The 14,127-nt window shown below is 42.0% G+C and overlaps 1 protein-coding gene across 1 annotated transcript in view; it reads left to right on the top strand.

The window, feature by feature from the left end:
• NKX3-1 (NK3 homeobox 1) overlaps positions 1 to 14,127 on the top strand; it is a 31,551-nt gene that overhangs the window by 16,180 nt on the left and 1,244 nt on the right. The window contains exon 2 of the mRNA XM_006884910.1: positions 13,293 to 13,763. Coding sequence (XP_006884972.1) covers positions 13,293 to 13,763 — 471 coding nt within the window. The remainder of the gene's footprint in view (positions 1 to 13,292; positions 13,764 to 14,127) is intronic.

The raw sequence follows: 14,127 nt of genomic DNA, 5'->3' as shown, positions 1-14,127 counted from the left end.
GAACACTCCTTCGAGATTGGATCTATTGAATCCATTTGCTTCTGGCTTAACTCTGCAACTGGCCAACTTTGTGATGGACAGTGGTGTGAGTACATTTCTCTGGGTCACAAATACCAACTTTGGTATAATGCAATTGTGCAAAACCAGCTGATAACAGTGGGACTGTTTTGGGGGTAAGTGACAGAAAACAAACTTAAACCAGCTTAAGGGGGGAAAAAATTAGATTAAAAAAAAATCCAAGGACAAAAACTAGCCTAAGGATGGCTAAATCCAGAACTCAAGTTCATTACCTCGGTCTCATTCCCCTCTTCGTCTCTGTTTGTTCCCATGATCAGTTTCATTATCAAAACTCTCCAATCAACAGCTTTGAATTGTGTCCTGTATAGCTCTGTACCATTCTCTTGCCAACTTCAGATTGGCAAAACTCAGTCTGTGTCTCTTCATTACAGGTTATCGTAAGTGAGCATCTGGCAATATACGTGGATGGAAATGCATCCAATAAGTCAACTTCCATGGTCTAATATCTCTTTCTTAAGGATTATTCTGCTCCAGGGTAATTACTTTGTAATATTCTGATTCACAACCTGTTTTTGTTGGTACCATTGAGTAGGAACTGACCCATAGCTTACCCTTCAGTGGGTTTTCAGAAGTTGTTAATAGCATGGGAGAAGACTGCCCATAGTTCTCCCACAGAGCTAATGAAAGATTTGAACAGTGTGCTTTTGGGATTACAGCACAGCTTCTTACCACTCGGCCACCAGAGCTTCTTATTAGGCAGTCTCTTTTCCACTGACTTTTGCATGCAGCCATCAGGCTGGGACCTGCATAACTGCCTGAAATACAAGAAAGAGGAGTGTACATTAATTATTGTTTTTACAGGATATTGAACGAGGTGATGTATCTTGGAGGTGTGACTTTATAAAACTTTTGTCCCTTTCAGCTATTTTGCTGAGAAATAAGCCTTGTAAGCATTTCCCCAGACAGATCTCTCTCTATTCTGCACCACCTTCTTGATCCCTCAACAGGTGGATACAATTCAGAACACCTGAAAATGTGGTATCCCTACAAAGAACACGAAATTACCTCCAGAAAGGCAACTTCCAAATAAGGCACAGGAATCTGGGAATACACTCACAAGCCTTATTTTCCAGTAAAAAAAAGGCATTTACAAGGCAGCTGCTTCTCCACTGCATGCAGCCATCCAGAAGGAGCCTAACAGTCATGGAAGAAATAGGGAGTGTGCAGTCATTACCAATTTTATAGGATATTGTGTAATCTCAAACACAAAGGGAAAATGGCTGATACTTTTCAATGTGAATTATGCTTATTTCCCAGTGGGACACTAGGCTCTTTTAAGGCACACATTTTAACTTATAACCTCCCAGCACATGTCTTCCCAATTTACATGACAGAGACATTTAAATATTCCTTAAGAAAGTGGCATTTCTTCTTCTGTGGGGTCCTTGCTGGGAGAAATACTGCACGTATTACTTCTGCAAGAAGGCAGCACTGTCTAGTGGTTCAATATGCAAGACTCAGGGCCAGACTTGCCATTTTGAGAGGAGTGGCTGCGGATATGTTAGCCAACTTCTCCATGCCTTGATTGTCTCTTCTGAAAAATAGAGGCCTAATAGTATTTACTCTTACTCTAAGAGTAAGGGATTAAGTGAAGATTAAGTGAGTTCATTTAAGTACTTTGAAAAGCATATTTTAGCTTTAAGTAAGTGTTAGCTATTATTGTTCTGGAGAGCTCTGGTGGCCTAGTGGTAAAGAGTTGCACTGTCAATCCAAAGGCACACAGTTTGAATTCACCAGGGAGAAAGATGGGCAATCTCTTCTCAAGGGATTTGCTGCCTCTGAAAACTTGCTAGAGGATCAGCTATAGGTTGGCTCTGACTCAGTGGTTCATAACATTATTGCTTTAGGGGGTCCCTGGGTAGCACAAATGGTTTGCACTCCACACCTAAAGGTGGTCAGTTCAAAACCACCCATGACACCATGGAAGAAAGATCTGGTGATCTGCCTCTAAGATCTTTTTAAGATCATAATCAAGAAAACTCACATGAAACAGTTTTACTCTGTAATCCATGGGGTCACCAAGAGTCAGGATTGAAACAATGGCCCTAAATAGGCTTTTAGTTTTGTTTTTCATTTCCATGAAGGCTCATAGACTCCTGTTTCTGGGTCCTTCTTTTTCTTCCAGAGTCCATTTTCATGTCTTCCAGGTTATCCTCGATCTCCCTTTCTTTTCCCAGATCCTAGACTGTGAACTTGGAGAGAAGCATACCTACATCAGAGATTTGAGGGAAGGCGCTTTGAGTACATCTGTTGGGACAATTTTTCCATGGTGTGCATTCACTCTGTGTTACATTCGGGTAATACTTGTATGGCTTCAAATTTCTCAGAATGCGGCCTCACACTATCACACTCATTGAGGTTGAGTCAGAACCAACTCACTGCTGACCCTCCAGAAGGTTTTGGAGGCTGTAAGTCACACCGGAGGAAATTGGCCATCTTTCTCCCACAGAGGTGCTGCTGGGAATGGGCAGAAAAAACCCATCTTTGGGTTTGCAGTGTAACTCCCTACAGACTACACTATCAGAGTTACATCTCAGTGTTGTTGTCCAGTATCGTAGAATTGGAATTGAGCCATAGCTGATCCTCCAGCAGATTTTCAGAGGCAGTAAATCATATGGGAAGATATTGTCCATCCTTCTTCCGTGAAGCAGTTTGTGGATTCGAACCTTGTGCCTTTGGGATTGCAGCATAGCTTCTTGCCTCTAGATCACGAGAGCTCTCTAGCACAATATGGTGTAAATGATATTTTCAAATGTCAAGTAGCTCTCCAGAGTACTGAAGAGCAACGATGTCAGTCTGGAAACTAAAGCATGCCTGATCCAAGCCATGGTCTTCACAATTAGATGCTATGCATCAGAAAGGTGGACAGTGACTAGGGATGAGAGGAGAATAAATGTCTTTGAGCTGTGGTGCTGAACAAAAGTATTGAATATGGACTGCTAGGAGAACAAACAGGTCCATCCTGGAGAGGATGAAACCAGGCTGCTCCTTAGAGGCAAGGAAGGATTCTGAAGCTTCATCTGACATAATTTGGGCATCTTGCAAGGAGGGACCAGTCCTTGGAGAGGCATGTCACACTTGGGAGGGTGGAGGGACAGCTCAGGAGAGGAAGATCCTTGATGAAATGGGTTGATTCAGTGACTGGGGTAATGGGGGTAGGTGTGTCAGAGAAAATGAGGTTGGCTTAAGATAGAGCAGGGTTCAGACTTATTGAACACAGGGTTGATATGAGTCACAGGTGACTTGATGGCACATAACATTAACAAAAACAACAACTGAAAAAAACAATAATTCGTGTGACTTGCTTTACTGTGATACTTTTCCTTTTGGCCGTGTGCTGGGATGGAACCTGTGAGATGCCTCAGGTCAGGCCTCCTGAATGGCAGGCAAGGCTTTGTCCTTGAGGGAAGTTCTTCAGGCACTAGGGTGCAGTAGGGTGGTCTACACAGGTCTGTGCTTCCTTCTCCACATGCCTGGGGCAGTCACTTCCTCTAATTAGCCATGAAAACACCAGGATGGCCTTCTCCAGGTCTCCTTCATCTGTGGATAAGACTTGTCTCGGACCACATAGAAATACCTGCCAGAGTGACTTCCTTAGTGCTTCAAGCCTGAGTAGTTCCAAATCACCCCCAGGAAAGTGTCCATCAGAGAAAATGTCCTCAGTACTTCTAGATGAAAGCCATTTTCCTTGTGAGAAAGCCTTCCTGGGTAATCAGACCCTTTCTAGTTGCAAGAGTCAGTGAAACACTCGAGTCTCAACTGTGACACGGCAGTCTGCTCCCATCTCATCGCTAGATGATCATCCACCTTGGATACCATCATTCTGGGACTAAAATAACCTGCTTGGTGGTATGGAGGGTGCTGAGAGTTGGAGGGAGTAGAAGAGGCTCCGTCTCAAATTGCTTTTGGCAGCCAGAGCACTGTGGGAAGGTCAGAGCCTCCTCCATTAGACAAACAGCCCCAATGTGTCTCACAGGTGAGGGCCTCTGTTAAGCTGTTGAGCAGACCAGGGGAGGCAGGACCCGGCCACCCAGGGAGAGCACAGGAAAAACTTCTGCAGACTCACCCACAGTCCTGGACTGACTCTCCAGAAAGCAGCAGCAGCAGAGGGTGCAAAGGAGAGGTTACCGGGGGCACTGGTAGCAAAATACTCTTGGGCTCCGATTGCCCAATAAATCTTCCCAAGTTGCTTTTCTTGGATGATAAGCACTTGGAAGACATGAGGAGCTTGAATTATTATCTGATTTGAAAGTTTCCCCAAACCCTAATCCCCTTTGCCATCCACAAAGGCAGCAGAAAATGCTTACAAACAGCTATAGCCTTGAAGGAGCAGAGCTTTTTAAAGGGCCTTGCGGTCAAGGGAGAGAGAGGGTGGCCTTTGACAGGCATGAGATTTGAAACAAGAGTAGATGTCACAGTGAGATAAAGGGTACAGAGGCATATGAATTTAAAGACCCTCAGAGACAATGGAAAAATCCCATGAGTCTATAGCCCCTTCCGGCCAGACCCAGGACCCCTTCCCTCACCGAGCTCTTAGAGCCCTCGTATCCTTACTGCTCAAAATGGGGAGTCAGTGGACAATCAGCATTAGTGTCATGTGGGAGTTTGTGTTTTTTTTTAATACATTTTTTCATTTTACAAGTCTATTTACAAAAGTCTAATACATTGTTTTCCAGAACAGATTCTTCCCATTTCCCTCATGCCCCCCACCAATCAAAATAGGTTTTTTAATTGTGATTTTAACAGAAGTTTGCAGAAAACTTGGATTTCCATTCATTTATTGTTGCACATTTTCCTCCCTACCCTCCGCCAATGCCCAAATTCGGTTTTCTCTTCTAAAAATCAATTCATCCTTGCAGGAAGTTTGTATGAGGTGAAGACACTCAGGGCCTACTCACACCTGTTGTTGCTGTTGTTGATTGCCATTGAGTCAAACAAGACTTACAGTGACCCTATGAACCAAAGACCGGAAGCCTTCCGCTAACTATCGTTTCTCAAAGTTCATAGTGTTTCCAGAGGCATTTTACTCCCTATTGAGGCTGAATTTGCATTTTAACAAGATTCTTAGGATATTTACCTGTACCTTAGAGTACCTGGTATATTCAAACAGTTGTGCAAACACTTAATGTACCGAGTTAAAAAAAAGGTTGGAGGTTTGAGTCCATCCATAGGCACTTCAGAATTAAGGCCTTCCCAGTAATCTAATTCTGAAAAATCAGCCTTTGAAAACCCAACAGGACACATTTTCACTCTGCCTCACATGGGCCAACAGGAATTGGAATCAACGCTATTGAATTTCATATTTTTAATTTAAAATCTGAGAAACATTGCTCTAATTAACCAGAATGATCCCTATCTCCTCCTCCAGGCTAGTTCAGTGCTTTGGGCAGATCTCTCAGAGTCCATTCAGATCTATTATTTCACGGTAATAATAACTTCCAAGTCTCAGTTGGGGGCAAAGGTCAGGCTAAGGTGTGCCATTGTAAGTTGTAAGCGCCTGGTAGTAACTTAGTGGGTTAACAACCCGATGTAGCATTGTCTTATTAACACATGTCAACAACTTTAAATCGAATCCCTCAAGGAAGAATGTAGGGCAATGAGCCAGGTCAATGAGAGACCTTCGAATTCTCCCAGGAAGGCACTTGCCTGTGTTTCAGGCTAGCTTTTTTTTGAAGGTGATGTGCTATTTCATTCCATCCTCTGGCCACTCTCGTCAGTGGCTCTGTCTCTGATGAGCCTTTAGGAGGGAAAGAAAAAGAGGCACTGAAACACAATGGGTTGAGCATGATTCTCTATAACAAGCAACTTCTATTTGTATATTACTAGGATCAATCTCTAAGCATAGAATTGCTATGTTAAATGATATGACCAGTTTTAATTTTGACAGGTATTGTCAAGGTTTAAAAAAGAAAATGGATTTACTGTCTCTCTACTTTGTTATGAGAGAAATTACTCATCTAGGAAGCTCTGATGGCCTAGTGATAAAATATTGTGCTGCAATCCCATAGATGTGTGGTTCAAATCCACCAGCCGCTCCATAGAAGAAGGATGAGCAGTCTCCTGTCATGTGATTTACTGCCTCTGAAAACCCACTGGAGGGTCAGCTGTGGGTCAGTTCCAGCTCGATGGCACACAATAACAATAACAATAACAATAACAATCTTCCCATTAATATTGGCCATTACCTATCTACCTAACCTTTGCCTATCTGACAGGCAGAAAAAGGGCATCTCAGTGTGATTTTTAATTTTAATTTTTTGAATGTTGAGTGTGATTAAACCTTTTCTTTATTCATCTGTTTATGCTTTAAATATTTGATCCATCTGGGACTTATTCTGCTATTAAAAAGAGAACTTTAAGCTTTACAAGTGGCAGTACCAACCACTAAATAATTCCAATTGTCTCCACGGATTTAAAATGCCACCCAGCTCTAAACTTTCAAGATGAAAGACTTGAACCTCAAACTACATGCAAAAATTAATTCAGAATGGTTCATGGCTTTAAATGTGAAATATAAAACTGTAAAACTTTTTGAAAATAACATAGGAAGGCATGTCTTAGACACAACACCAAAAGCACAATATAGGAAATGAAAATTAATGAATTGGATTCCATTAGGAGACATTTGTGCTGTGAAAGATATTGTTAAAAGAGTAGAAAGAGAAGCTACTGATTGGGAAATACTCTTGCTTTGGGAGTATGGTTTGTTCCGAGGGTTTTAAAAAAAATTGTTGTGTGGATTTTGTTTGTTTGTTTTTTTTTTTAGCAAAACAAGTGAAAAAGGTTTGTTGTGGTAATAAGAAATATTTCTAAGTGTAAAGTGGGCCTTGTAAAAGAGTTAAAGTGAAAAGGAAGAGGAGAAAGGGACCCCTGGAAATGAGACCTTACAGCATATTGTCAGCCGAAAATGAGAGCAAGAGCCAGCAAAGACTTTTTATTGACAATATATAAAGAACTTTCAAAACTCAACAGTAAAAAGGAAAAAAAAATTCTAAAATGAAAAGAAGATGCAAAGATATGAACAGGTAAAATAATTCAACATAATTATCTCAGAAACAAAAGACCTCAGAAATGCAAATTAAAATCACATTATCTGCTTACTTAGAAACCCATCTGTCACAATAGCTAATTTTTTAAAAAAATGTTAACAATCAAAACAACTATGAGATATCATCTCACCCCAGTAAGAATAGCAAAATTTAACAGAACAGCAAGCAACAAATGCTGGTGAGGTTGTGGAGAAACTAGACCCTTATTCACTGCTGGTGGGAGTGTAAAATGGTGCAACCACTGTGGAAGGAGGTGTGACGCTTTCTCAAAAAGTTGTAAATAGAGATACCATTTGACCCAGCAATTTCACTACTGGGAGGGACTATACCCCAAAGAGACCATAACTAACACCCAAGCAGATATATGCACACCCATGTTTATCGCAGCTCTGTTCACAATAGCAAGAAGTTGAAAACAACCTGAGTGCCCATCAACAAACGAATGGATACAGAAGCTGTGGTATATTCACACAATGGAAGTAATACTATGCTGCACTGAAAAACAAGGAACGCACGAAATATTCAAAATGGGTGACCCTGGAGGACATGATGTTGAGTGGATTATCTCAAGTCACAAAAGGACAAATACTTCATAGTGCCACTGTTGTAAAACAGGACTGACATTGGGGTTGGGGGGAGACTGAGAAAGATGGGATAAATAATGTATACTGCATTGAAACAGATGAGGGAGAAAATTGTTTAAAAGGGATATGTGATTAGGTATTATTATAATGACAGGAGTCCAGAACAAAGGCTGCATAGTAGAGTGGACCTGGGGGGAGGGACTGTAAAATAATGAAAGAATTTTCCTTTACTTTTCAAAGAGGACGTTGGGGGGACAGGTGGACAGGGAGAAAAAGTGCAACAATGAATGGAAATACAACGTCTCTGTAAATTTTCATTAAAATTAATAATAATAATTATTAAAATGTTAACACTAAATGCTGGCAAGTATGTGGAAAAAAACACTTAGGTTTTGATGGTGGAAATTAAAAATGATACAACCACAAAATAGTTTGGCAGTTTCTTATAAAACTAAACAGGCACTTGACAGAACCATCCAGCAACTGTATTCCTGTTCATTTATCACAGAGAAAAGAAAACTTGTGTTCATACAAAACTCTATACATAAATGCTCATAAGAACTTTTTTCATAATATTGAGTAAGAAACAATCCAATGGCCTTCTGTAGGTAAATAAAGGTACACATTTCTGTAGATCCAGTCAAAAGAACGGCACCATTGTTACATGCCTGTGGAGTTGGCTCTAACACATTGTAGCCTTATGGACAATAGAACAAAGTGCCCAATCCTGTGCCACCCTTGTGATTCCCGCTGTGCTTATGCCCATTGTTGCCGCCACTACGCTAATCCATCTTTTTTCATATCCTCTCTTGATGACCCTCTCCCTTTCCAAGCATGTTGCCTTTTCCCAGGGACTGGACCCCCTCTCTTGATAATAAGCCCAAAATATGTGAGATGAAGTTTTACCATACTTGCTTCTAAGGAGCACTCTAGCTTTGCTACCTAGAAATAAAAACATAAAAGTTCTTGATGCAAGCAATAACCTAAATGGACCTGAGGAGCATAATGCTTATTGGAGAAAACCAGTACTAAAAAGATTACATATCATATGGTTCCATTTATGTAACATTCTTCAAATAACAAAATTCTATAAATGGAGAGGATAGATTAGTGGCCGCTGGTAGTTCAGAAACAGAAAGAAGGGTTTTTAATTGGAAGAGCCAGTCTTCAAATCCAAAGTACAGCAATTGAGAGGGTTTTTTTTTTGTGGTGTTGAAATAATTTTGCATTGTGATTGTGGCCATCACAACAATTACATAAAGCAATACCCATATAGGGTGCTCTGGTGGCCCAGTGTTAAACTGTGCTGCCAACCTGAAGGTATGTTGTTCAAAGTCACCTGCTGCTCTGCAAAATAAAGATGGGCAATCCCTTCTAATGCAATTTACTGCCTCTGAAAATCACTGGAGAGCTAGTTTTGAGTCAGTTTCACCTCAATGGTACATAACAACAAGAAGTACTGATAATGGAAAAACAGCATACCCATATATACATACATGTAATTACAGGGTAAAAAAAATGGTGAAAAGTTAGTATCTTTTGTAGTCTTCTTAACAGTAATAAATATGTTACTGTTGGGTGTCATTAAGTCAACTACAACTCTTAGGAACCTATGAGAATGCTTCATTTAGCTGACCCAGCAGGATGTCTTTTTCCAAGGTCTGGTCCTTCCTGACAGCAGTAATAGGATGTTGCTGGTTTTGTGTGCCAAGTAAGAACGAGCCCTTATCTGCTCTCCAGTGGATTTTCAGAGGCAGTTAATCACACAGGAGGAGACTGCCCATCCTTTTCCTGCAGAGAAGCTGGTGGATTCCAACAATGTGCCTTGAAAATTGCAATGCAACTTCTTACCACTAACAGTAATATGCTGTTGTTGTTGTGTACCGTAGAGTCGGAACCAACCCATAGCTGACCCTCCAGTGGGTTTTCAGAGGTGGATAATTGCACAGGATGGATTGTCCATCCCCCTCCTACAGAGCAGCTGGTGACCTCGAACCCCGTGTCTTTGGGATTTCCACTAGGCCACCAGAGTCCCTAACAGTAATATACCAATGTCAGTTCCCTGGTTTTGGTATTGTATAACAGTTACACAAGAGTTAACAGCTATATATTTAACACTAAGGGAAGCTGCAGGTATTGGTTTTGTAAGGTCCTGTAAATAATTGTTGTTGTTAGGTGCTATTTTGTTAGTTCTGCTCATCAGGACCCTGTGAACAACATAACATAGCAAAGCACTACCCAACCCTACACAATCCTCACAATCATTACTATGACTGAGCTCACTGTTGAAGCTTCATATCAGTCTACCTCATTATGGGTATTTCGTATTTCTCTTTGGCTGGCCTTATATTTACCAAATATGATGTCCTTTCTCATGGACTATCCTCTTGATTACAAGTTCACAGGGTTGGAGGAAGCCTGGCTGAACTTTTTTCCACTGTGTATTTGTTCAACCTTTTGGAAGTCTATGGTTTATTCTATATTCTTCACCAATGCCACAACTCAGAGGTATCAATGCTCCTTCATTCTTCTTTGTTTATGAAAAGAAACTTTTACATGCATAAACCTTTACAGTTTTTACATGTAATGAGGCAATTAACAATATCATAGCTTGGGTAAGGTACCCTTTAATCCTCACGCTGACATCATTGCCTTTTCACACTTGAAAGAGGCCTTCTGCAGCACAGGCACTCAGTCAACAGATAAGCCCAGTGCAGTATGCTATTTGATTTCTTTGAGTTGTGGTGTCAGAGAAGAATGCTGAATGGACGGCCAAAAGGACAAATATGTCTTCAAAAAAGTGCAGCCCTGGTGAAGATAGTGCAACTCTGTCTCACATACTGTGGTCATCTTGTTAGGAGGGGTCAGTCCTTGGAAAAGGACATCATGATTGGGAAGATGGAGGGTCAGCAAAGGAGTAGAAGAACCTCAAAGAGATGGACTGAAACAGTGACTAAAGATTAAACCCCTGTGAACACCAAAACCTTTTTCCAACAGGGTGAGAAGAAAACCTACAGACTTGGAACAAACATTTGGTAATTCCATCTGAGACAAGGGTCTTATAACAAAAGTTTACAGACTACTTCTGGGATTCTACAAGAAAAAGACTGACAACTCAATTACAAAATGGACAAAAGGCATGGAAAGAATTTTCACAGAGGAAGATATTCGAATGGCAAACAGACACATGAAGAAATGCTCCAAATCACTGGCAATAAGAGAGATGCAAATCAAAACCACAAGGAGGTACCATCTCACTCCAATAAGAGTGGCAAAGTTTAACAGGGCAGCAAGTAATAAATGTTGGAGAGGATGTAGCAAGAAAGGAACTGTTATACATTGTTGGTGGGATTATAAAATGGTACAACCATTCTGGAAGGCAGTTTGGCGCTTCCTCAAATGGCTCAACATAAAAATTCCATCTTATCCAGCTTACTCCACTACTTGGAATATACCCTGAAAATATGAGAACTGAGGCACAAACTGAGATTTGTATACCAATGTTCATAGCAGCATTATTCACCATCTCAAGAACACAGAAACAGCCCAAATGTCCAACCACAAATGAATGGATTAAGAAATTATGGTACATTCACACAATGGAATACTATGCAGCACACAGGAGCAATAACTGTGAGTTATTATCTAACTTGGGAGAGACTGAAGAGCATTATGCTCAGTGAACTAACTCAGTCCCATAAGGATAAATATTGTATAAAACCATTATTGTAGAATGAGTATAAGGATCCAGGAGGGGTGGGAGAGGCTGGAAGCAGAAAGATATGGATGTGCAGGGGATTAATCATTAGGTAGTACAATTTGATGGGTGGGAAATGGAAAGAATTTGTTCAAATTTGTATTTGAATTTTGTAGATAAACTAGTAGAAAAATAAAACAAACAAAACAAAAAAACAAACACATGAAAAAACCCAGTGGGCTTGAATATGTCAGAGATGGCACAGGATAGGGCAGGATTCAGGATCTATTGTTCATAGGATCACTTCAAGTTGATAACACTTAATAACAATAATAACAACAAATCCTAGATCCAAGTAAAATTAAAAAACCTTGACAATTTAAATCTTTTCTGTTTATCATTATATTGTTAATTGGCCCTGTTATGGGGATTTTTTTTTCTTCTTTATGTTAAGGTGGTTTGAATCCACCAGCCTCTTTGCAGAAGAAAGATGGGCAATCTTCTTGCAAACCCATTGAAGAATCTGCTGTGAGTCAGGATCTATTCCACCACACAGTAAGTAAGTAATGATATAAAACACTTCTTACAGTTCAGCATCTCAGAATCTTTAACTATTTCAAAACAAAAGGTTTTTTTAAAGTTCATAAAAAGAAGCCTAGAAAAGATTAAAGATGAAAAACAACTTTCCAAAATCTTTCCTACTGCACAGAGCAGTTTCCCTTGATGGTTGCTTTGCTCCCAATAACCTACCCTAACTTTTCCCTCCCCACAAGACACATAACAGCCATCCTTGTAAAAAATTTCCAGTGTAATGAAAGATTTTTTGGATCAGGACTTAAAGAAAAGTTGCATCACCCAAAATAGTTAAAACCTAACCAAACAACAGAATATCTTTTCTCCAAATTGATTCAAATTGGGTAAACATTTCAACCCATTTGATTCACCAAGTAAAAAAATGTATTTATCTAGAAGGATCACTAGTAAAACATGCACTGAGGTCCAAGGAGGGAAGAGGTGGGAGCAGAGCGGTGAGGATGGGCAGAAGGGAAATCACAGTGTTGCACAATTTGGGGGGAGGGGGTTAAAGGAAATGGGAAAGATCCGGTAGGTAATGGTGTGCATAGCTCAATGGTGATTAATTTTACAAAATATCATTAATGGGAATGATTGTATGAAACAAAATGTGAATGTATTCGAATTTTGTAAATAAACCAGTATAATAAAAAATGTGAAAGAAGGATAGTGTGAAACACAATGTATACGAATTTTGTATGCACCCCAATATAAAATAATAATAAAAAAGAATCTATCTCATTGTTTCTGAACCATTTGAAGGAAAATTGCATTATTGTAATTTACACCAGATAATTTAGAGTTTGTTTCCTCAGAACAGAATTTCCTATGAATATTCTCATATATACTTACAGCATAGTTTACGTCAGTAAATATAACACTAACTCCTCTTGGCAGTATCCCACTTTCTCAGTTGACCCAATAACAACTTGCAGAAATCCAGTCTAGGGTCACATATTACACCTAGCTGTCATGTCTCTTTGAAAGGCTGGGATTTAGCAAATCCCGCATTGACACCAAGCTCTGTTAACATGACCAGGGACGCAGAATTGCCACGTGAAAAGTAGGATGACTATGACTGTCCAGTCTGCATTAGAGATGTTTTCGGCCAATCCCTGCTCACCCGAGGATTTCTCTGCATCATTATTTCTGAGAAGCTCACCACTTTGAAGTGGGATCTGGGCAGGGGAGGATCGTTTTTGGTTTCGTTCCTAGCCGGTGAAAGGAAACTTACGAACAAACCACCACGAGAATAGGAAAGAGACCCCGCAAAGAGGCTCCTCCTCTCTTCACGCCCCCTTCACCTGGAAGGTCCAGCAGCCAATCCTGAGCGCAGCCCAGGGCCTTCCAGCCAATGGGAAGGCGGCGCGGCCCGCTTTTCCTGGAGCTATAAATTCCGGAGCCGCGGCAAGTGCAGGCGGCGCCGGGAGCGGCCGTGCGTCCTGCTGCCAGGAGCGCCGTGGGCCTCACGGAGCTGCAGCGGGAGCGCAAGGATGTCCACGTCTTCAAAGCCGAGATCTGGCGACGCGGGGACCCCCGATCGCCTTCCTCAGACCCTTCCGCCGCCTCAGTCCAAGCCACTCACCTCCTTCCTCATCCAGGACATCCTTAGGGACGGCGCCGAGCGGCGCCACACTAACACCCCGGAGCCACGGTCCCAGTCGCCGCCCACGAGGGAGACAGAGCCCGAGGGAAGCCGAAGCCACGTCCTGGAGGCCGAGCTGAGCGCGCAGCCGAGCTCCGCTCTCGGGGCGTCGGGGAACCTGGTGGAGACCGAGCAAGGTACGTCGCCGCGAGGCCGGATGGTTCAAGGTCCTGAAGGAGCGGTGGCCGGGCCTGGGGGTGGGGCCTGCAAAGGTGCCCGGGCCTTGGGGCGGGGGTGGAGGTCACAGCCCTCGGAATGCAGTAATCCTGGGCCCCGCTGTGACAAGCAGAGACCTGGCGCTACAGCCCCCCCCCCCCCCACCCCGGACTCGCTCTCTGTGAGCCCAGCGCCCGGGAGGTGCGAGGTAATGATATGGCCCCACTCACAGGATGCGATGCGCTCTGCTCCCCTGGCAGAGTCTCCGTTCTCCAGTGCAGGAGATGCAAATCCCACTCCGCCTTGTCCAGTTCACCCTTGCGATCTCCAGATCCGAGTAACCCC

The sequence above is a fragment of the Elephantulus edwardii genome, unplaced genomic scaffold (assembly GCF_000299155.1).
Source record: "Elephantulus edwardii isolate Elephantulus edwardi_28Jun2011 unplaced genomic scaffold, EleEdw1.0 scaffold00038, whole genome shotgun sequence".
Taxonomy (NCBI): domain Eukaryota; kingdom Metazoa; phylum Chordata; class Mammalia; order Macroscelidea; family Macroscelididae; genus Elephantulus; species Elephantulus edwardii.
This window is presented reverse-complemented; position numbering and strand designations above follow the sequence as displayed.